At 39.0% G+C, this 24656-nt stretch overlaps 1 protein-coding gene across 5 annotated transcripts in view; it reads left to right on the forward strand.

The window, feature by feature from the left end:
* The window catches only part of LOC139975369 (sodium leak channel NALCN-like), a 54716-nt gene that overhangs the window by 26211 nt on the left and 3849 nt on the right, over nt 1-24656 (forward strand). For 4 of the 5 annotated variants that reach the window (XM_071983271.1, XM_071983269.1, XM_071983272.1 and 1 more), the window contains exons 16-33: nt 963-1055; nt 2589-2762; nt 4602-4724; nt 5218-5271; nt 6993-7164; nt 9196-9336; nt 10766-10975; nt 12184-12284; nt 13303-13423; nt 15787-15885; nt 16604-16697; nt 17339-17445; nt 18665-18871; nt 20846-20917; nt 21549-21697; nt 21966-22059; nt 22779-22914; nt 23722-23837. In XM_071983271.1, coding sequence (XP_071839372.1) covers nt 963-1055; nt 2589-2762; nt 4602-4724; nt 5218-5271; nt 6993-7164; nt 9196-9336; nt 10766-10975; nt 12184-12284; nt 13303-13423; nt 15787-15885; nt 16604-16697; nt 17339-17445; nt 18665-18871; nt 20846-20917; nt 21549-21697; nt 21966-22059; nt 22779-22914; nt 23722-23837 — 2263 coding nt within the window. The remainder of the gene's footprint in view (nt 1-962; nt 1056-2588; nt 2763-4601; nt 4725-5217; nt 5272-6992; nt 7165-9195; nt 9337-10765; nt 10976-12183; nt 12285-13302; nt 13424-15786; nt 15886-16603; nt 16698-17338; nt 17446-18664; nt 18872-20845; nt 20918-21548; nt 21698-21965; nt 22060-22778; nt 22915-23721; nt 23838-24656) is intronic. The other variant, XM_071983273.1, reaches the window with a different exon arrangement.

The raw sequence follows: 24656 nt of genomic DNA on the forward strand, positions 1-24656 counted from the left end.
TTAACCCTGTTTAATACGCAGCAGGGACTTGCCAGTGACTTAAAGAGAAACCTTGGTCCCACAAAATAGTCACTAAAAGAGTTGATAATCATTCTGTTGCTGTCGTGGTTCAAAAGATTTGTAAATGTATTTGTCTTGATCTGTCCAAAGTTCTGTTATGTCACACCTGTTTAATAGTAAAAAAAATGAAAAAAATATTCGGCTCTTCTGAAACCGTATTTCTCTTTGCTTGACTCTCGAGAAATAGTCATAAAAGGAATAATGGTAACAAAGTCCTTGAGTTGCACATAACCACTTACTAGTAAATTTAGTGAGTAGCATCTCTCCAACTGAGAGGGCGTTGTAGCCAACTGGTTATAAAGGCAGTGGACTTGTGATCTAAGGATTACAGGTTCGAGTCCTGGCCAGATCATTCCATTGTGTCTTTGGACAAGGCACTTTATCTCCATTGCCACTCTTCACCCAGGTGTATAAATGGGGACTTGCGAGGTAACTTGTAAATATATTTGCGTGCGTGGGTTTGTGGCTGCACCCTATAGGAAGTCCCCCGGGGACACGTGGTTGTGGTGCACCAGGAGAGATTGATTGAATTGTGCACACTTTGGTGTGTAGGTGGGACAAGTTACCAATGACCAGGGTTAAGCTGTAAAGTCGTGTGAGAGGGCCTTGGCCCTGAACAAGGCTAAAATAATATTAAAAAAACTAAAAGACGTTCTACACTGTCCACAAATGTATTTAACACTGAAAGTTTTTACAAAACTTTCAAGAAGGTTCTTTGATATTTGTCAGTATTAATTATTAAAGATTTTCACAATATTAAAGGAGTCCTAATAAAATGAGATAATCCAAAATGAGTAAAAGAAATTAATCGAAGGTGACCTTTACTTAATCTGGCTAGCATATTTAGAAGAATATATAATTTAATTTTTATCATTAAAACCTATCCCATATTTTTCTTTCAGGGAGTCTGCTCATCAAAGGGTGTTAAGTTTGGGTTTCGGCGCTGTCGGATACAGAGGCAGAATGCTGAGTGAGTACGGCAGCAGAGATAGAAGGTAAAATTAATTAAAAATAGTCTTTAATTATCATTTTTTCAGTATTAATATTTATCTAGAATGCATTCCTCTTTTAACAAATTTATGGATTATCTCCATCCACCATTTTGTTTTTAGTTTGCTTTGATAAATGTGTAAATACTATTCTCAAATTCTAAAGCAAAGCCAGTCACTGAGAACACATTTCACATTTTTCTAGAAGAAAACAGGGAAAGGGAAAAAGCTTCATTTTTAAGTCTTGAAAGTCTTTGAATTGTGAACTTTTGTCTAAGAAAAGTGAGTTAATATCCACACTGTGACTCCACCTGTTAAATCATATGAATTACTTATGACAGTAAGGTTTTTAAGAAGTCTGAGAGAAACTTTATCACAGCATAAATGGAGCTCTCATGAAAAGTCATGACTCCATATCTTGTTTGGGGGGTTCGTGGCTATTTGAATGTCCCCCTCAGCAAAAGATTAACAAAAGGGGCAAGCATACATTTTGCAAGAGTTTTTGCAAATGTTTAGGCTGACTAATGGGTAGCCTAAAATTATGTCATCATTAGTGTGTGGGGCTCAGTAGTAAACCAAAAACATAAGTTGTGGTCTTGAAAATAGTCTGCATTTTCATTTGTTTAAAATTGTGGGATTACCACAAAATTAATGTTATTCTTGTTCTGGTCAAAGACCCTTTTTTTATGTGAATAATACTAACGTGAAGGAGTCTCCGGCAACAAAATGTCGAAAAATCTACCAGTGTGTCTTGCTTGCTTCATTTTACCCATTTTCTTTTTAAATTTATTATTTTAAAATTTATTTACAGCAAACAAAGGAAATTTTACCACATTTATCATAAAGTGCAGTTTATATATATGCAAATATTATTTTACATGCTGTTGTTATCTTTTACTTTGTTGGACCATAAATTAATTGTATGGAAAAAGGATGGGAAGACAGAAGTTCAAATACTGATTAAATAGAACAATGCTTAGCAAGTCTGTTTTAGATTGCCTATCACACACATTAATGTTTAGATTGCCATCACACACATTAAAGGCATTGAAGACTCGCCCCAAACCATGTGTGGCCATCTGAAAAAGTTAACTTTCCGTTGCTTGCAAATGACGTTTCTTGTTGCTACAAAATGTAGACAGTACAGTACAGTACAGTAATGAAACGTGATACCTTGTTATCTTTAGCCGGACCTGAGATGTCCATCGCTGTTTTGTTTGTACACTGTGCTGTGGGTATTGACCTCAGCTGTATGTACTGACTATACACTAGTGTCTAATTACCGAAGGTAGCAAGCTATGTGTGCGTATTTTCTGCGATCGATGGTGGTGATAACACTTCTATTACACCTCATTCGAAACTAGGTCAGATTACCGGCATTAGACATTTCTTTTTGCGCGATTCTTCACACCCTTTAATGTTTAGATTGCCATGACACACATTAATGTATACCTTTGAATACTGTTCAGATCTTCCTTTTACTTATTTGTTTTCATGTTTCTGTCACCATGGATGCTCTCATATGTCATATCTGTTCAGTCTGACCGCGCATGACATGAGCTATTCAAAATTCTCTCGCAGAGCCTTGAGAAGTTCGGTCCGAGGGCATAAACCTTTGGAACAGATTAAGGAGAACGGTGATATGAACAACAGGAACGTCTCCCTAAACATTAAAGTCATCCAAGAGAGAAGACAACAAGCCGCTCAAAAGAGGTAACTTCACCATTTTACTCCTGAAATAAAATAATCTTCCTGAATAATCCATTAATTTTCAAGTATGCATTAGTTTACTGAAATTTCCCAAAAGTTCTTTCCCAGAGGCACAGAACCGCAACATTTTGCCCAGATGTCGTACTGTGGCAGTTGACATACAACCAGCAAGGAGAAGTCATCCCTCCCCCACCCCCACCCCTATCACACCATCCCACCAGATAGACCCACTCCCTCCCTCCCCCCCTCCTCAAATGAGATTTTAAAGTGAATGAAGAAGAATAAGAGCTTGTTCCTGTCTTGATGCCAAAGTAATGTGAAAACTCTGGTTGACCCAAATGTTATTGTTGGTGCAGGTTAACTGAAATTGATACAATGAGCACATGGTGCTGGCATTTGCTATGAACAGACAGGTTGCCCACAAGTGTTTGTTACAGGTTGCCTTAAAACGATACGTAGTTGCAGGTGCCCCACAAGTGATATCGAGGCAAATGGTGAACTTTTGGTGTACATCCCATACAAAAAAGTCCTGCATAAAATCCTGCAGGATTTTATGCAGGATTTATGCCAGGATTTGGCCACATCCTGCATGCTTGTGAAGGATTCCTGTACGTTTCCAAGGAATCCTGTTCCATATACAGGAATCCTATAGGATTCCTGTAAGAATTTTTGTATGGGTAATATTGCACCAGTTTTGAAAGGGGTGGGGGGGGGGTGGAGAGCGATTTTAGGCCTTTTGAGCTTTTGTCAGACTGAATTCAGCGCAAAAAAGGAACATCTTGTTTTATAATTATACAACTGCACAATGTTATTGGGTTAGGAGTACAAGGGGTAGGCAGTCTCTGGAAGATGCAGCATTTTAAGTAACAAAGACAAATGTCAGAAAGTGGATTTACTCTAAAGTTGTATTGCAGGGCCCTAGTGGGGTCCAGAGGGCAAAGCCTATGGAAACTGCAGCAATTTGAGATACTTCTTGCTCTCTTGAAGCAAGGCTAATGCACATAGATATGTGTGAGAGAGGGGACTTAAATGTCTTTGGAATGATTTTTTAAAACCCTGCGCCCAGCACTAAAAATTACCGCCCAGCACTGTCTTAAAAATCGGAATCCCGCCCAGCACTATTTTCATCTAAAATCCCGACATTCCTAACAATATATTCAACATAAATTGGGCCTAGCCTATGCCAAAATCATACAGACTAATAATGCATCAGTTACGCATGCGAGAAACATTACTTACGGCTTTCAATCGGTCCCTTGTAGAAGCTCTTTGAAACAAACTAATAACTTTTACCAGGTATGTAATATATTTCACTAAAAAAAAATATAAAAATGAAAATTGTTAGCAAAACTAGAGTACTTGTGTATGTGCTTAAAAAGCTACACAAGTGCCAGCATTTTGGCATCTGAGCACCTTCAAAATTTTCTCAAAGGGGAGGGGGACACCCCCTCCCCCTTAGACCCCTCCCCAGGACGGCGATCAGTATACCCGGCACTCAGGAAATCCTGGGCACATCCCAGATGTAGGTATCAGTTTCTGTAAGTGGTAGGAACCTTACAAGTGACTTTGACCTTGACCTAATGGTTCACTTCCAGCTATGATCTTCACTTTGACTCACACTCATCACTAATCTTCTTTTTTTTTCTTTTCTCCTTTTTTTTCTTTCTGCTTGAGCTAGTTTTTGTGTTATTGCAGAGACCGAGAAAGAGTTCCATACCCTAATTTTGGGGGTTATTTTTTGTCTTAAATATTGCCTTTGTGAAAGGTTCTGTTTAATATATTTAAATGCTGTTGTTTTAGCACTACTGTTGTATGTTTTGTTTTTTTCTCCTTCCTTTCAAGAACTGCCAAAGAGGAAGAACTAAGAGAGAACCATCCATACTTTGATAAACCTTTGTTTGCTGTCGGGAGAGAGAGTCGAATCAGAAAGTTTTGTACTGCAGTTATCTATGCCAGATACAATACGTAAGTTGGACAATGCCTTTAGTTACAAAATGTGTAGATTATGACTTTGTCATGATAGCTTATGCTAATTTCAGCATATATAAGAAATATCAATTTACTGAATGGTCGGTTTTTATGCTACCAAATCATAATTAGTTTGTGTTTTTGTTGGTTCAGGTTTTTGTCATATCTTTGGTAAAGTAACATTATCACAGTGTTAAATATAAGGTATGGTGGTATTTGCAATGGATCGTAGGCAAAGGAATATGATTTCATAATGTTAGAATCAGGAAAGAACCAACATGTTTCAACTGTAGATTTTTCTCTGATTATCCCCGCTATGGGTTGTCTATCCACTACGAATGGTGATTTCACTCGTACTAAGTATATATAACCTTGGCATGAAAGTCAAGCAATGTGATCATCCCTCGACCCCAGCCCACATATACTGAGACGTTAATCATGTGATCACACTCATTAGTACATTTTTCCTTGTTATTCTTATCCTCATCAGCACTTCCACAGATGCTGCAGGAGTTGTGATCAAACAAAGATATCAACAGATGCAGTAAGTACAGCCTACCCAGGGCTCATTTTTAAGAAAATTTTAAGGTTGTCGTTCGGACAACCTTGCCTTCATATTTGGTTGATTGAGGATTTTTTGGTTGTCCGAATGAAAGCACTTGGACTTTTAAAATGGCGCGCCGTGCCCGAGAGCCGTATGTCAGTGATACTTAAAATGTATCGATTTAGCCTTGTGGGTGAGTTCGGTAACGTTAGGCTACGGAGGCCTAGTCTATCACCTTGAGGCTAAAGTCTAATCTCAGTGACGAGTCTTACGGAAATCAACAAATCTTGGATAGAACTGTAGTGTAGGGTTATAGACATTTTCTGTGGTGTATGACAATGTTCATGATTAATCATGTTGTGTTGCTGGAATTCTCTCATAGTGAAAAATGACTTCTGTAATCGTTTCCGATCATTTCCGGAGACAGAGGGTAAGTCCAGGGTATACAGCACGTACCTTGCAGCAAGATAAATGAGCAGGTGGTATGCCCACTTGCACAGTATAGTACTGCATACACGTTGTACTCCAGCTAGCTTGCCATACGTGCATGCTACTGTGAGGTAGAAAGCAAGCGTGGTCGCGGCCACCAGGGTCTATGTACTCTGTAGTGTATGAAGAATATGGTACTCTACATATGTACAGTATGCTCATACAGCTAAAGTGTAGGACATTCCCCTCATTACGGAACATACCAAAATGTGATTTATTTCTTGGTTTGTTTCTAATATGAATGGAGGGCGATAGCAACAAGCTACTATAATTTTGGGGGGGGGGCTGATTTTTATTTTAAAGAAAAGGGATTTTCCCAATTTTATTCGAAGTGTTGAACACCTATGGCATATAACCTAGTCGTTCGTCTGACAACCCAAGCAGGGTTTTAGGTTGTCCGTTGTGATTTTTGGTCATCTCGGACAATCGGACGACTGTTAAATTTGAGCCCGGCTACCTTTAGCCAGAAAAGAAAAGACAATGACCAGAGTAGAGAAAGAAGTGATATTTTCCCATAGTCATGGGAATATTAAAAATCCTTCAACTCAAATGAGACCCTTAGAGTCAAGAGACCGGAGAACCTCTCCCAACCCCCCTCCCCTGGCTCGGCCCTCCCAATAGAGGATGGATTCATGCAATCATTTTCAGACAGTAAAGTTTGATTGCAAGAGTGCAAATTTGAACTGAAAACTTTCATTTATTGTTTCTGATGGTGATGTTTGCGGTTGGTGACGTGGTTTATCATGCTTACTGCACTAGTCAGCTCATGCATATGCTTACTGCACTAGTCTCATGCATATGCATACTGCACTAGTCTCATGCATATGCATATTAGTGATCCTGGAGCACTGCTCAGTCCTATTCCTTTCTCAGCTCCCACTAATATGCAAGTGCATTTGTTTTGAGCTATTTAATTTCATTGTGTTGTGATGATGATGTTGATATACCTGACCTGGGATTTCATATTCATGGATATTCATTTCTTTCATGCATATGTATTATTCTTCATGCATATGCATAATTCACTGTATAGTGTCCTCCCATATCATGATTTAAGGCACTTATACTGACAGTGTGAACAGTTCCAGTTAATCCGATGAAAACAAGATATTCATATCGATCAATCTGTCGGTATGCACACTTTGAAGCGTAACAGGAAAGTACCTGATAGAAAAAAATTGTCCCAATTTGCTATGATTTATGCTACTTTTGTTATTTTTATTTATGTGAAGTGACTTTTTGGGGATGGTTACGTACTTGACATGGTGTTCGATATTGGTGACGGTGGCCTCATGCATATTGATGATGTTTGAAACTCCTGAAATTAGACTCATGGAGGAGGATTTTCTGAAAGTGATGGAATACATCTTTGTCATCTTTATGAGTATTGAAATGATTTTAAAGGTAAACAGTCTCTTCTTTTTCTTTTTTTTTTCTGGGGGTGGGGGAGGAGGCATGGTGGGAAATTTGGTACTTCAGATATCATGAAGCAGTTTTATAATGTCATCAAATGGGGGAGCACTAATTCAATGCCTTCCTTTCGAAAGAGAGCCAATTTGCCCAACTAAAGGAAATGTCTCCAAAGGAATTTCAGCATAACTTCACTGAAGCACTGTATACTAAAAATCATATTGTAAAAAATGACAATTGTTGAAATGTCTGGTACTGGTCAAGCTAAATATTAAGCACTCATGACCACAGATATAGCGTCTAATATATCTGTCTAATATATCGTCTAATATATAATATGGGCAGATATAGCGTCTAATTAGCATGCCATCATCTAGAACATTGTCACCACCGTGATAACTGGCAGGCGCGGCGGAACGGAAAAATTATTGGGGGGGCTAATGTGTGGAGACTATCTAAGCGGAGCGCCACCATCGGTTGGCGAGGAGCGTACAAGAAAATTTTGGGTTTTTTCAAACCCCCAGATGGCCGGAAACGGCACTTTCCGAGTGTTTTATGCTGCGAAAACCTAGCCCTAAAATATGGGTCTCAAGCCTGCAATTTCTCAGATTGCACGTAAAAGTCTGTAAAAACATTGTAATTTGTATATTCGATGGTGTTTTAAGAGAGTAGCTATTACTTGTAGTGTACTCGCAAAGACGTTTTTGAGTGTAGTAAGGGCAGTGGCGGAGCTAGGTGTATTGGTCAGGGGTGGCAAGAATGGACTGTAGGGGCGCTTTCGACTCTATCTAAGCGGAGCGCCACCACAGGTTGGCGCGGAGCGTACAGAAATTTTTTGAGTAAAGATACTCCCTAGATTGCAGGAAATGACCCTTTCCGGGGCCTTGCTAATATGCAGATAAACGGAGAATAAATAGGTGTCGTCGCCATTTTGTCGGAAAATTACACCAACAGAATATGACAAATGTCAATATGAGAGCGCAATAAAATAGTCAAAAATCGCGAATAAGTAAAAAGTAGTGAACAGCTGAAAAGGGCGCCAGCGGTCCATTTGAGTCCGTCAGGGGGGGGGGGCATCCGCCCCCTGACTGTATATATGGACGCTCCGCCACTAAGTAAGGGGATGTTGGAGAACTGGCTGAAATGAGGCAAGTCATTGGCCTAAGACGAAGTTGTGTTACGCTTACCGGTACTCACACTCACTGCTTCCACTTTTCACGGGGCGTGAAGACGCGGTTGGGGTGACAATGTGGTCTATAGCCAAGGGACGGGCCGAGGGTCCCCCAGCAATTACTAAAATTATTACACCTATAGAGTATACGTGTGCATCGGACAGATCGACAAGTATGCATTGAAAAATGGGCAGATGCACGTTTCGGAGCCTTGGTAAATATTGGGGGGGCTTATCATGCATTTGCCCCCTCAACTTTTTTATTGGGGGGGCTGAGCCCCCCCAAGCCCCCCCGGTTCCGCCGCCACTGATAACTGGTATGCTTGATTAATACAAATTTGGAGATATTCCAGAAATTTTTAATCCCAACTTTTAATTAGATCATCATCATTATTATTGGTATGTATTATTACAAATTTGGAAATATAATCTGGACAGAACATAAAATCCTTGGGACCTTTACAGGAAAATTTTTTAATACCCAACTTTTAATTATCATCGTTATTATTGATATGAATTATTACAAATTTGGAAATATTCCTGGGACAGTACTTAAAATCCGGGGACATTTCCAGGAAATTTTTAAATATCATCATCGTTATTATTGGCATGCTTGATTACAAATTTGGAAATATTCCATGGACAATACTTTTAATCCGAGGACAGCTTTGCCCAGCCCATCTAAGGTAGCAATTATTGACAGACTCATCAACTGTAGAGTGAAGATTTACTTCACGATGACTCATGGACATGTTGACTCAAGAAAAAAATTGCAGAACGAAGCATCTTTTTGTATTAGTTTTAGAAAAAGGTTTAATTCGTTTTTTTTTTCGGCCTTTCTTTTTCTCCACCAGGTGCTAGCAGATGGACTTTTCTTCACTCCTAAAGCTCTCATTCATGACATTGGTGGCATTCTTGATGTCTTCATCTACATCACCAGTCTCATATTCCTGTGTTGGTTGCCTAGATCAGTCAAGCCAGGTTCACTTGCACATGTAAGCTAAATCAAGGCATGAGCTTTCACCTCGGGGACAAAAACTACTATCCTATTACACTGTAGCATACGCAAACTGGAACCTATACCGCAATTTTTGCAAAGTTCCATGATTTTTTCTCTACCCCAGGCTCATCCCTGTAAATCTCAAGCCCCCATCGCCTCTCTCCCTCCCTGACCACTTCTCCTTTCCTACACCCTTGTACCTTTTCCTGTGCTCGGTTTCCCTTTTTCCGTGCCTTCTGTTGCCTCTTTTCCTATACCTCCCAACTTCCCCTTTTCCTTTTCCCCAATATTATTGAGCTCGTACTGCTGCAATGAGTATTTGTACCGGTGCTGTGGCCAAGTGGATTAAAAGCGGTGGGATTTAAAAGCAGCGAGGCTTAGCAAATTGAGAGGTTCGGGGGTTCGACCCCCGGCCGGGTCATAGTAAGGTGGGTTTTTCATCCAAGAGCAGTCTATGGTTTTCCCTTCTGAAATGACCTTCTAAATCGATAAGATTCCAAATTTGAGTTCAGATGTTGAATCGGAAACCACCCGAAGTGAAAGTGGTAAACCGCAAGCCCTTGCGGGCTTCTCCCACATTCATGGTCGCTTAAGAGTCTGATTATTATCGTTATTTAAGTATCAAACTTTGTCATCATTATGGGCAAAAAAGGAACAGGACACCAAAAATTATTTTAGAGCTTAAATTAATAGCCTTAAGCTCATCAAAAGTTGCCATGAAATTTGAAATAAAGTTAAAGGATTGGTTCAGGTGTCTGACATGTCTATCTTGTATGAAAGAGCTTAAAAAGACAAACAGAATAGTGAAGAAACTACCATGATAGCATTCTCTGTTAAGGAGATATCACACTTTGAAGATTTCAAAATTTCTTTGCAAATGACTGGTGTAGAAAGACTAACTGTGAGGGTGTGATGTCACATCCTCACTTCCTTAACATGTGTTAATATATTTCATTAAAAAATAATTACATTTTTTTCTCAAAAATCTAAAAAAGTATAATCAAACATTCTTCAGATGTTAAATCTCAAATACTTCCCTTGACACATATGAGATCTCCTGACGTATCTTTTGGTTGTAACTCATAAAATCTTACAAAATATTGTAATAAAATAACAAAGACTTTTCAGGAATGTGAGGATATGACGTCACAGCTAGTCTGATTTCAGCAGTTTCTACACAATCAGATAGAACTTTAAACTTGAATATCTCCTAAATGGAAAAAAGATATTTGAATAATTTCTTCACTATTGGGTTTCTTTTATTGTCTTCTTTCATATAAGATAAACATTTGTGACATATGAACTATTCCTTTAAGAACATCATTTGATCAGTTTTTTCCCTTTCTGTTTTTTTTTCCCTTCTTTGTTTCTTATGATTATTTGTTTAAATTGAAATGTCTTTCTGTTGCTCTCTCCCCCCACAGTATTTCATGGTGCTGCGCTGCTGTCGACCTTTGCGAATCTTCACTCTGGTACCCCATCTTCGTAAGCTTAGCATAGAGTTACTCGGAGGATTCTGGGATATATTCCTCGTCTCCATCCTCCTCATGTCCCTCACCTTCATCTTCGCTAGTTATGGAGTTCAGACATTTTCTGGAGAATTACTCAAGTGTAATGACCCTCACATAGCACTAGTAAGCATACTTTCCTGTTTAAGTTATTACTAATCAGGTTAATTATTATTGGATGTTGTTGTTGTTTGTATTATTGGTTCTTCTTTAGAAGCAGGAACCTCACCTGCTGGCAGTTTGTTTGGAGAGATATATCTGAACAGGCCTCATGCATATGCATATTAGAGATATATCTGAACAGGCCTCATGCATATGCATATTAGAGATATATCTGAACAGGCCTCATGCATATGTATATTAGATATATCTGAACAGGCCTCATGCATATGCATATTAGAGATATATCTGAACAGGCCTCATGCATATGTGAGATATATCTGAACAGGCCTCATGCATATGCATATTAGAGATCCATGTGCACTGCTTCCTCATTTACCATAAAGTCATTTGTGAATTCAGGTGAATTCATTTGTTTGATCTTAGTGGCTTCAATGAGATGGTGATTTTTTTCCTCGCCAGACCTTTAATAACTTTGTCATGCATATGAAAACTTTTCTGCTGCATATTCACACTGCATAATTGGAGATTCAATGCAAACCTTTTTAATACAGTAATTCATCAATTTAAAGGTTTATCTGATAAAGGTAAATTATTATTTGTGGGTTTTTTTTTTTTTTTTTTGTGACAAGAGAAATTCTCTGTGTACAGTTCATTCACGTTAGTAGTATCACTCATAAGTAATAGTCTCACTATAGGTACAGACAGTTCCTTATCATCAGCATTGACCGGTATCAGTCTTGACCAACCAGCATCCATTGATTAAAATTGAACTTTCTGACCAGTACTCACTGCTTGGTACCTCCAGTACTTTACATCCATCAGTGGGAAAAAAATTTAGACATTTGTTTACAAAATGACCCAAATTAACCAGGACATTGCAAAAATTTGCAACCAGCTCTTGAGGCCTTACAAGTTTGTTGATACTTCAGTACAGGAGAGAAGCATGTCGCTGGGTCCCCTTTGGAAATTTCCCTTTTCCTTAAGTTTATTACAAAAAGGAAAATACACTGTTCTGTATGTCATAATACCCCATATGCCCCCCTAATTGACCACTCTACCCCCCCCCAGTCACAAAATGAGTTCATAGGCAAAGCTAAAATCCAAACCCAATAACTAAAGCTATTCCAGGGAATGATACAAACAAGTTGTAATTCACTTTATGCTCATTATTAAACATACCCTTGTAAAATGGCATCTTTCATTTCTCGTAGGAAAACTGCACTGGAACGTTCCTACAAAATGTCAGTGTGGTCAAGTTTCATTTTTGGACAGATGAAAAATTACTTCCACAGGTTATGGTACCCAGAGTTGTGTAAGTATTTTTTTTTTAGGGCAAATTTACTGAAGATCAAACTTTTGCTTTGTTATTTGAACTGAATTGGAAATCTTCTTTCACTGAATGAAGGTAACACTGGTTCTCTATCACATTTTATTATAACAGTATTATTTTACACGTCTTAAATTCTTTTGGGTGAATTATCAAATGATCAAAAATTATGAAAGGTGGAGATAATACCCCAGTGTTTCTATCTTCACAGCTGGATCTTACTCAGAGGCAAGACTGACCTCTTTTTTTTATCAACTGTTAAGTGAAATTAAATTTATCTGAAAGTTTGTTACTATTGAAACCAATCAGCAACACCCTAACCTTTCACAATTTCCGTAGCAGAAGTAGCTGAACGGAGCCGCCAGGCCTAAACTTCACCCAGGAGATGGAGGTCATTGTCTATCAGTAAAGTTGAATTAATTAGGGGGTATTGTGATGTTGTGAACAACTGTTTTTAACTAGACCTGTCAAATCTTTGATTTGGAGGGTGAGGAGGGATGTATCTGTCAGTGGCTTGCAGGCTGAAGATAACACTGTCACAACAGCGGCAACACTTTCTGTTGCATCACATTGTTCAGTCGAACGATACTACTTGGGGTGGTCGGCATATTTTGTTTCATACCCTCCTCCATCACTAGCTTTGCTTGGGGTCTTTGGAGTGGTATGCAGCCAGTTTTAAGGTGATCATTGCAAGACTCTTGTTAAACCCTCTGCAGTGATTGAAGTTTACAGATCTAGGAAGGAATGAGGAAATAAATACTTCTTTGGGGGAATTTTGGGTCTGATTTACTTTTGGCAATTAACAGCTGCATTACTTAACATTGCTAACGACCATTCAGTTTAAATTGTACGGGAGGCACGATTGTGATGTTTACGATTTCTCTTCCTGTTCTGCTGCTGCTGTTGTTGTGTTATTTTAGGTTATTTTTTTGCTGTACTTTCATGGACGGTTTCTTCTGATTATCTCTCTCTTCAATTTCCACCTCTGCAACACCGTAATTAGGGCAAATCCACGGAACTTTGACTTTGATAACCTCTGGAATGCGCTGTTGGCATTGTTTGAGGTCCTGTCCTTGGAAGGCTGGCTTGAGGTCAGAGACATCATTATCGATGAGACACATGGGGTGAGTCACTATGCCATTACTCTTTGTGTAAAGTCCTCTCTTCCCCCAGAGCCCGATTAAAACGTCCTACACGTGCTAGAGGCAAGAACCTGGCATGCTGCCACGCCATTCTTGCTTATTAATAGCCACCCCACATATCAGCGATCAAGCTTGTCTCAGCAGCGTATTCATATTCAGTCCTGATACATTCAAAAGGTGTGCAGACTCGCGCAAAAAGAAACGTCTAATGCCGGTAATCTGACCTAGTTTCGAATGAGGTGTAACAGAAGTGTTAGACACCACCATCGATCCCAGAAAATACGCAAACAGCTTGCTACCATCGGTAATTAGACACTAGTGCACAGTCAGTACATACAGCTGCGGTCAATACCCACAGCACAGTGTGCAAACGATACAGCGATGGACATCTCAGGTCCAGCTAAAGATAACAAGGTATCACGTTTCATTACTGTCTGCATTTTGTAGCGACAAGCAGAAAACTTCACTTGCAAGCAACGGAAAGTTAACTTTTTCAGAGCGCGGCACGTGGTTTGGGGCGAGTCTTCAGAGCCTTTAATAGTCCGTCATTATTTAATAGTTAGTATGTGATGATATGATAGTTCTCGCCATTTATTGAGACTTTTATTGTGTCGAAAGACTTTTTCGGGCGACAATGCCATTTATTGAGACTGATAAATGCAGTGTATATGAAAGAGAAAAATAATTCCACATTGCTAGTTGAAAAAACCCCATCTCGACATCTTTCCCACTAACTTGAGATATGGTGTGATTGAATGTATCTTACATGCTGTGAAATTGGCCATTAGCTACGGGTTGCTTTCCTAAACCCGCCATTTGCGCCAAAGGACAGGGTTTTTCCCACTTGTCTATTACGTAACTATTCATGCAGCTCACATTGTTTGTCTCAGTTTTCAGGTAGCTTGCAATGCAAGGATTCTTCTGCATGCGATAACAGTTATAATAATAAAGTAATAATAAAAATAATGATCATTTGCAACCCATGGCTAATGTCATTTATTTTGACCCGGCTAGAAACCTGCAAACTACTCCAGGGAAGTTGGATCACAGTAGAGGAGGGTCTTTGATTCATTAAGACAAATGCTCATCTAAAAGCTTTACTTTATAGGCTAATATTATCAAGTTCATGCTGGTTTATCCTTGAAAAATGATACACTATTTGGGATGTTTGCTTAGCCGTCAAAGGCAGAATTTCAATAAAAATGTACTTTTGTTTTTGAGAAATATTCTTTCCCTCTGTGGATAAAAATGATTTACAAATTATCAAGAAGAACAGATGTTTTTTGGCTTAAGTGTCCTCCCTAATGACATCATCATCCATGCTGCTGTTGCCTGGCTGGGATATTATAGTGTGTCCTTGGAGCAAGGCACTTCATCTTTATTGCCTCAGCTGCCTCATCTTTATATTCACACAGCTGTATAATTAAAAGAGGACCAATGAGGTAACTGTAAATACAGCTACAGCTTCATTGTTGTGGCTGCATCATACAGGAAGACCCCTGGGACAAAGTAGATGTGGAGCGCCCTCATAGATAACTATGAATCGTGCACACTTGAGTGCATTTGTATGACAAGTTGCCCAACGACCAGGGCTTTACTGCTGTAAAGTAGCCTCAGAGTGCCTCAGCCTTGATACAGGTCTTGTGGAGCGCCCTTATAGATAACTGTATGAATCGTGCACACTTGGGTGCATTTGTATGACAAGTTGCCCAACGACCAGGGCTTGACTGCTGTAAAGTAGCATCAGAGCGCCTCGACCTTGATATAGGTCTTGTGGAGCGCCCTCAGAGCTAACTGTAGGAACAGTGCACACTTGGGTGCATTTGTATGACAAGTTGCCCAACGACCAGGGCTTGACTGCTGTAAAGTAGCATCAGAGCGCCTTGGTCTTGATCTACAGGCCTTGTGGAGCGCCGTCATAGATAACTGTATGAATAGTGCACACTTGGGTGCATTTGTATGACAAGTTGCCCAACGACCAGGGCTTGACTGCTGTAAAGTAGCATTAGAGCGCCTCGGCCTCGATACAGCCTTGTGCAGCGCCCTCAGAGCTAACTGTAGGAATAGTGCACACTTGGGTGCATTTGTATGACAAGTTGCCCAACGACCAGGGCTTGACTGCTGTAAAGTAGCATCAGAGCGCCTCCTCGGCCTTGATACAGGCCTCGTAGTACCTTGTAGTTGCCATCCAATTATATGTGAAATTTACTACGGCCGGCTCGTTCAAAGTGAAAACAAACTGACGGTGCTACCACCTAAAAATTAAGAAAAATCAGTTTAATTTTGTGGGAATGAGTCTGCCATGCACATGTTGTTTATCCACTGTCTCATTCCTTTCCCTGCAGTTGAATGCCATCTACATCCATGTCTTCGTCTTCTGTGGATGTATGATTGGTCTCACACTCTTCGTAGGTGTGGTGATTTCAAACTACTTTGAGAACAAGGTAAGTTGACCTGGAGGTAGACTGGAGTTAGACAGCCAGCTTCTTTTCATCCAAAATAGGACAATGGGGTATACTTACCCCTGTTTCAGATGGTAACCATTTTGCTATGGCCAACTCCTTTACATATTCAATCTCAACCTGATCCCCATCTCCCTTCCAACCATCGTCTAAAGTTTGTAAGTAAAGCGTAATCAACAGACGTGTGATTGGACAATTTGGGAGTTGAAAGAGATTGTGCACATGATAACCGTCCAGGATTTTGTTGTTAACTCTTTGTCACTTTCGGGCTCACATTTAAAGTCGTTTCTCACCATTTTCCTCTTAAACGTCTTTTCAATCCAGAATTTGATTATTCAACTGTCATAGTTTTGCCCCCTCTTGATTTTGTTTTTTTAATTTTCAAGCAACTGGCAAGGTACTGATGGAATTACCATACAGTATATATTCACAATATTCTTGCAGGATAAAACAACAGATATCACTTAGGCTTCTAAGTCAGAAAATTATGCCATTTATAGTATCTTGTATATATAGTGTCTTGTTTTATATATTATCTAATTTTATCAAATTATAATATCTTGTTGCTATTAAGGTTTACGATGTGATACATTGTTTACCAGCGACTTTAACAGTACAAGTTCATCGATATTAATGGAAATGGTCAAAAACCAACATTTTCCCAGTCGTAATTATTTTCACTATTTTAATTTGCATTTAGGGAACCTCCCTCCTTACTATTGACCAAAGAAGATGGCAGGATTTAAAAGGAAGATTAGCACTGGCCCAACCATTACATTTACCCCCTAGACCAGGTGAGAGCAAGTGAAAAGTAAAAATCTTTTTAGTCTCCCAAATTTATTTTTAATTTAATACTCTGTTCTAATTACACTTGTTAGACTTTTGTTAAGCAACTCTGTATGTGAAGGTTTGAAGCTCAAAAGTCAAAAATGTGAAACCCTCATTAAACATGATATCTTAAAGAGAAACTGGGAAACTGGGATCTTCTTGGTATTTGAATATCCCACATTGAGTACAAGAATCTTATGGGGTTATTTACCTTACGGTCAAAGGTCAGAAAGGAGAGAAACCCTGAATTGTGCCGCGGTAATTTCATTTCAACTTTGCATGCTGTTTTCTTCCTTTCTGTTTTCATTTTTAGAGTACTCTGAGATATTAAGAGGATATTTATTAAATTATCACTTAAGGACAAAGGTAAAAGAAACCTCAAATTGTGTCATTTGCACATTCTATTGCATCATCAGTTCAGTCAAATGTATGTAAGCTCCTCGGTCAGTGCTGAACCTTTGGTACCCGATACTGCTTAGGATGGTTCGAAATCTCTTGTGTAATACCTCCTCCTTCACCAGCTCTGAATTTCAATTTTGCAAGCTGTTTTCATTTTTTGTTCAATTATTATTATTATTATTTTTTCTTTATTTTTTTTCTATTTTAGATTACTCCAAGATAAGATCCAGACTTTATGACATCACTCAACATAAATACTTCAAGAGACTGATTGCCTTTTTGGTCCTCATCAACTTCTTCATGCTCTCCCTGAGGGTATTCATTAAATTACATTTTTCTTGGTTTTTGGTTATTGATTATGGTTAATTGTTCTCTTTTTTTTTCTTCATGTTTTTTCTTTAAATAGTGCTCAGGTATTGAGCCAGATATGTTGAGTTATCACATTAAATTAAATTTTGCAAATTCTTCTTGCTTCACATATACTCTTGTAAATGCCATTCATACAGCTCCCATGCGAGGAATGTCGGGGGAAAAGGCGGGAAAAGAAACGAAACTTCTTTTGTATGTTTGAAAGTCGTTGGATTTTGAAGTTTTGTCTGGAAAAGTGAAGTAACTCTTCACTTGTATACTTCTTCTTTATATGATATGACTTACAAGAGCAATACTTTTTAAGAAACTGAGATCAAAGGTTAGCAGCATTAATCCAACTGTGTTGAAAAATTATGGTTACAACATGTCATGTTTGGGGTTTGTGGCTCTTTTGAATGTACCCCTCACTTTAAAGAGTGAGAAAATGGGGTAAGCCTGCATTTTGCAAGAGTTTAAAATTGTTATACTCACTATATCTGGCATAACATTAGGTCATCATGAGTATGTAGGCTTCATAATAAAAAAAGTCTGGAATTTCGTTTGATTAAAAGTGAGGGAATAATCATTCATTTAATAATAATAAAACTGGTCCAAGTATTGTTCAATTTGAAAATACGTACAAAATTGTTTCGTAACTGCACAGGCAGATTGTAAGACCTTTCTCTGCCCAGAAATGATTTGGTAGTAATTTGAAACTCACTTTGGCTTTATTTCCACCACCAAGTATTACTAAGAATGATTAATAAACATGCCAACTCTTTAAACCCTTTGAGTCTTGTTCAATAGTTCTAATAGCATTTTGTTATCTCTACACATGTGTATATGATCCTAACTCCGGAATAATTAAGTGCCCATAGGCTCGTCGCCAGCAATTCTGTGTCAGAGGGGCACGAACAATGTATGGGAGGGGCACCAACAATTTTAGGAGGGGCACAAGGCTCATGTATACACAATACTCATGTACTTGTGTACACATGATGGTGACACAGATGGGGGGGGGTCACCATGTGGGGTCCAGGCATGTGCCCAGGCCTGGCTATAGGCCTGAGGTCTAATGGTTTGACTTTTGGTTGTCAGGTTAATCTTCCCGTTTGTGTATCAGTTTGCCCACTTTTATACTTAACTTTTGTCTGTAGTAATACCATATAAATCTTTCCTCCTGTAGTGGGAACCACCCAGCGAGAACAACAGCAGTTTAGCCACGGGGATGGTGTATGTGTCCATGTTCCTCACCATCCTGTTTGTGATAGAAGTCATTCTTAAGTGTATATCGCTGAGTCCCCTCGGATACTGGCACAGTCGGCGTAACAGGTATGACCTGGTCATCACCTTAGCTGGGGTCATATGGATTGGACTGTTGTTGACCAATCGGGTAAGGGAATTGTAAAATACTACCTGTTTATGTGGATCTGCATGTATAAAATCTGTGTTTTCTGAAGTGAATATTGAAACTGTAGAGAAGTAAACCCAACTAATCATCGTTAACTTATGAACAGAGAGGTGAACGGTAAACAGTGTCGACGGAGTGTCGAAAAATTAGTTTCAGTATGTGGTCATGTTAAGAACAGTAGTTCAGATCAATGGTCTAAAAAAGTTTTTAAGCCCATGACCTTACATGAAGGAACATCAGACTGTGGCATCTCCAAAGGGATTAAGGCTTTTTTTTCCTTCTTTTTTTTGCTGTTTTGGAGAAAGTGTTCATCATTAGCATTGCTGTGTCACATAGGACAAACTGATGGTTGGATTTGCTTCTCTGTAATAAGGGCAATAAGGGTGCATGTTTGCAAATTGTGAAAAGAATGATCGTTCCACCATTGAAGGCTATTAGGTATGAATATTAAGCATTAAAGGTTTGTATTTTTGAAGGGGCAAAAAAATTAAATAACAAGCAGCAGTAAGTGTATGGATTGACAGTATGTTCAGCTTTGGTGCATGCCTATCTGCTCGTAAGAACCACGTCAATGTAGCTATAAATTAAGGAAAACTGGGAAGAAAGATTGTTTTGGTTTTTAATAAAAATGTTCATATCCAACAATATTTTTAAAGCCTTTTAGATTTGGTGGTATTGTAGTTTGCTATCACTGACCAATATATAACCCATTTTGGAAAAAGCCACCAATGTTTGGGATCGGCTAACTCAAAATGCTAAAATCAATAGTCTTGAGATGATTAGAATATCAACCATTTTAGGTCGGAAAGGGAACTTTTGAAAGCTGAAGTTGCTGGAGCCGACAAAAAGTATTTCAACCTGTAAAGCAATAATGTTCTTCTCACAAAATAATTTCTGAAGAATCTTCATGTGATCATTTTCCGCACCACTGGGTTGAATTTTGGCAAACTCCCTCCCAAGTACCCACCTCGTTATTTACCCCACCCCCACCACCAACCCAGCATGTTTTTTCCATGATATTTGGCTGATGTGATGTACTTTTCATGCATGATGAGTGTTTGTACCTTCAGGTCATGATTCCTGTTATGTAGCTTGCTATGGATGTATCTGCTTGCTGGTGTCCCCAAAGCATGTCTAGAGTAAGTTTCCTGTTTTTTTTTCTGTTTTTTTTTCTTCTTCTTTTTCTTCCTTTTTAATCATTTTCATTTTGTTTCTTCAGCCAGGTTAGTTGAATAACTTTAATTTTTTAACTTCTATGAAATGCCGTTTTGTCATTTGTAACTCTCCACAATCTTTCAAGAACAATGCTGTATTTTATCAAACATGTAAGGGAAATTGTTTTGGCATAGATTGGGGTGTGGTGTTGGGTTGGGTGGGGTAGGGAGGAGTGATGGGGGTTCAAGTGGGGACCATCATTGACAAGATTTCAGTAAAAACTACTTATTCTCACAATAGATTGTCATAGTCTGAATACTGGTAATTTGGTAAAATGGCCGACCAAAGAATGAAAAGCCTGTTGAAGGAACATCCCATTTTTTGTAATAAGTGTCATGCCGACAAGTCAGTGATCCAATCCTATGAAATCTTTATAAATACATTGTTAGTTATAGTGTAACTTGATTGAAAGAATAGGTGCTATGTAGTTTCATAATGAAAAACAGTCCGTACTCGATCACACATGTTTTAAGTTGAGTAAAATGTTAATATGATGCTAGTAATGTCTTTATGGACCTACAGAGATTCACCAACAATGCCAATAGATAATCTATAATTCTCTGCTGTTAATATGGACTCATGTTAGCTTTTATAAGCATAAACCTATTTAGGATCTCTGGTATCATGTAATACCTATTTTCAACTGTGTAGGAAGGAGTGATGGGGGTTCAATTGGGGACCATAGTTGATGAGATTTCAAACTTGTAATAACATGTGTGTGTGTTTTTTATTGTGTCCTAGGACGAAGCACTGAGTTACATCGTGGGGGTGATTGTCACCTTCCTGAGGTTCTTCTCCATAACAGGAAAACATGTGAGTTTTGTTTTCTATTCACCTCTATACATCGCCATTGTGGTCTTTTACCCTAACACCGAAGCACGTGCCTGTCTCGTCCCGAGATCACCTCTACAAATCTCAATTGATATTTGTTTTCCATAAAGCATGAGAGCACCGTGGCCAATTGGCTAAGGCGTCGAATTCGTGATCCAAGGATTGCTGGTTCGAATCCTGCCTAGTTCATTACGTTGTGTCCTTGGGCAAGATGCTTTATCTCACTTGCCTCTCTCCACCCAGGGTTTAAATGGGTACCTGTGAGGTATCTTGTCATTGGGCGCAGTATGTAACTGCTGCCGGCTGGAGGGATTGTCTCTGGGACAGGTTATCATTGACCAGGGGTGATATAACGTCTGTAAAGCGCTTTGAGGCTTATCGCTGGTATAAAGCGCTATATAAAAAGCAAATATTATGATTATTATAAATGTTGTCAATTGTTTTTCAAAATTGTTAAAGCAAGAGAAGCGATTTAACCTGGGAAACCTTTTTACGTTATAGCTGGATGAACCCGGCTTTCACACGAGTGTTTCTACAAAGAGCTATTGTTCTTAGCTGATGATGCTAACGAACCTCTCAATCTATCAGACTGCTTCCATTATTATTCCCTCAGCCTACTCTAAAGATGTTGATGATGACGATCGTGGTCTCCGTCATGAAGAGTTTGTTCATCATCATTGGACTGTATCTCCTCATAGTCTTCTACGCCTTCACGGGGGTCGTCCTCTTCGGAAAAGTAAAGTACGGTGAAATGTTGGGAAGGTAAGAGTAACGTCTGGTAGGTTGTCATACTCGGTAATGAAAAACACCCCTTTGAACCTTTACATGTTTACATTTAATATCGTAGATAAATAATTAACCTGTCGTGTAATTTTACCCATTTGTCCGTACGGGTCGCAAACCGAACGATTGGTTGCCAAATGAGGTTTAGTGTTTGATCACCAGCCTGGTAGCAGAAAGGGATTGGGTTTATGATGAAATATGTTTGTTTTATGTTTTATTTATTTTTAAATTTTTTTATCATCCTCAGACATGCTAATTTTAAGACGGCTCTTAACGCCCAAGCAGCCCTGTTTAGGATCGTTACCGGAGAAGATTGGAACAAGATCATGCACGACTGTATGGTGAGAGGGAAAAAAAAAACACAGATTCAACTCTAAATTATTCTTACAAGACTATCATATTTTAGTGTGAACATGTTGTGCATACATTGTCGAATAGGCTGCGGAAGGAATGCCAACGTGGTGCTTTTGGCAAATTCTTTCCTAGTGGCGATCTTTCTTGGTGGCATAGTGGAGATCACATTTTAGGGTATCTGTCATTTGTTCTACTTCTGAGATGTACTAGCTGCCTGGCTTCTGTCGTGATACATACCTTAGGTTTGAAATGCAATTATATGTTCGGGAAAGATCTCTAGCCTATATGTCTGTTTGAACAGGAGGTACGCCAAATTGACACAGACAGATTCGTTTGAAGGCATTGAAGACTCGCCCCAAACCTTGTGCGGCCATCTGAAAAAGTTGCTTGCTTCTGTTGCTTGCAAATGATGTTCTGTTTGTGTCGCTACAAAATGCCGACAGTAATGAAACGTGAAACCTTGTTACGTCCATCGCTGTATCGTTTGTACACTGTGCTGTGGGTATTGACCGCAGCTGTATGTGCTGACTGTACACTAGTGTCTAATTTACCGATGGTAGCAAGCTGTGTGTGTATTTTCTGGGATCGATGGTGGTGTCTAACACTTCTGTTACACCTCATTCGAAACTAGGTCAGATTACCGTCATTAGACGTTGCTTTTTGTGTGAGTCTTCACACCCTTTAATTCGTTTTTTTGCATGATCAGATAAGCCCACCACTGTGCAGTACCCGTAAGGATGGGAACTACTGGGAGACCGACTGCGGCAATGCCACGGCCTCTCTCTTCTACTTTGGATCATTTTATGTCGTCATAGCTTATGTGGTACTGAATCTGCTTGTGGGTGAGTCTAACCTCTGACAATTGCTGTTCGGTGCCCCATGACATCAGGTCGTACCTGCCCCCCCCCCTCCCTCCATAATAATTTTCATAGAAATGAGAGAATAGTGCCATTTCTACAGCACTGAACATTGGTCTGTATGTCTGTCTCCACCCCCATCATCATCCCCTCCCCCATCCCCTCCCCAAACCTGGTGTATAATCCTAACTAGTGTACTTTACAAATCTAAATTTTGTCATGTTATTCTGGTTGCACAAGTTTGGTAGTTCATAGCATTTTTTATTTTGTATGTATATGCGTGTATGTAAATATGTATGTATTTTAGATCCTCCTGCAAGCAGGAAGGAGGGAATGAGCCTCATTGGCTAATCAAAGCTGCAAGCTGATCGAAGTCATGAGCCTTGTGCCCCTCATAAAATTTTTGGTACCCCTCCCATACATTGTTTGTGCCCCTCTGACACAGAACTGCTGGCGATGAGCCTGTGGGCACTTGTATTTAGATCCTCCCGCAAGCAGGAACTCGCGAAGAAGCCATCATTGGCTTATCAAAGCCGCAGGCTGACCAAAGTCAGTCTCTTAGATTCATATTTTAACGTCCATGATTATGAATTGTCAATTGTCAACAACTCTGTAACTGGACGACATATATTAATTTGGAGTGACTCGAACTTGGAATATTTTATTTTGTACTTAGTATTTCTTTTCTTTCGTTCCTTCATGGGAGTGTTCTACTAAGAACGTATATACGTTTATATGTAATGTTGTCGTGGGAAGAAACAAAAATAAACTATGCTTGTTCTCTCTCCACAGCCATCATTATGGAGAATTTCTCCTTGTTTTATTCCAATGAAGAAGATGCCTTGCTCAGTTACGCTGATATCAAGAACTTTCAAATAACTTGGAATATGGTGGACATTCACAGAAAGGTATCACACAATTAGATATGAATTTTTGACCCAGTACGTGATGAAAGAGCAACATATTATTAGCATCCTTGTCAAGTTTGCATTGAATTTCCACATAATTAATTTTTGAGATAACTGTTCAAGTTGATCTGTCTTGTTACAAAAGTGAACATGAGAGCAAACATGTGTGATGTCATATAGAAGCACAATGAAAAATTTACATCCGCTAAGTTTTTTTCAAAATCATATCTCAAATTGCATACACTAGGATTTGGGTTTATTGTTAAATGCTATTAAAGTGAAAAATTATCGCACGACAACAACATTTTTTGCTGTCTGTGCGTGTAACTATGACATCACACTCGTTTGCTCAAAGTATACGTGCAAAGAAACTGCATACAAATTTAATCAAAATGCTTTATTGACTTTGGTCTTCTCTCTAAAATTTCATTTACATATGTAAGGTCATGTGATCACAGCTAATTTTGTTTTCAGACGTGTTATTAAAATTTCATAATTTGAGATTATTACCTACTTCCTATTCGAATAAGGAGGTGCTACTGCAGGGCTGGAAGTAAACGAAGGCCGTATTTTTCCAGGATGGCCTTGGTGCCCCACGAAAATACCCATCATCGAAAGGCCACAAAGGCTGTCGTGCCCAAATTTCTTGGCCGTAATTTGGCCGATGTGCCCTTTCACTGTAGTTCCAAGTAGATTCATAAAACCATTTTACAAAATCATACCAAAATCAACCATGAAATAAACTTCCACAAGATAAAGATCAGATGATATCAAACTATGAGTCATACATGTGTTTGTGCATATTTAATGGTTTTTACA

This window comes from Apostichopus japonicus, chromosome 10 (genome assembly GCF_037975245.1).
Source record: "Apostichopus japonicus isolate 1M-3 chromosome 10, ASM3797524v1, whole genome shotgun sequence".
Classification (NCBI taxonomy): domain Eukaryota; kingdom Metazoa; phylum Echinodermata; class Holothuroidea; order Aspidochirotida; family Stichopodidae; genus Apostichopus; species Apostichopus japonicus.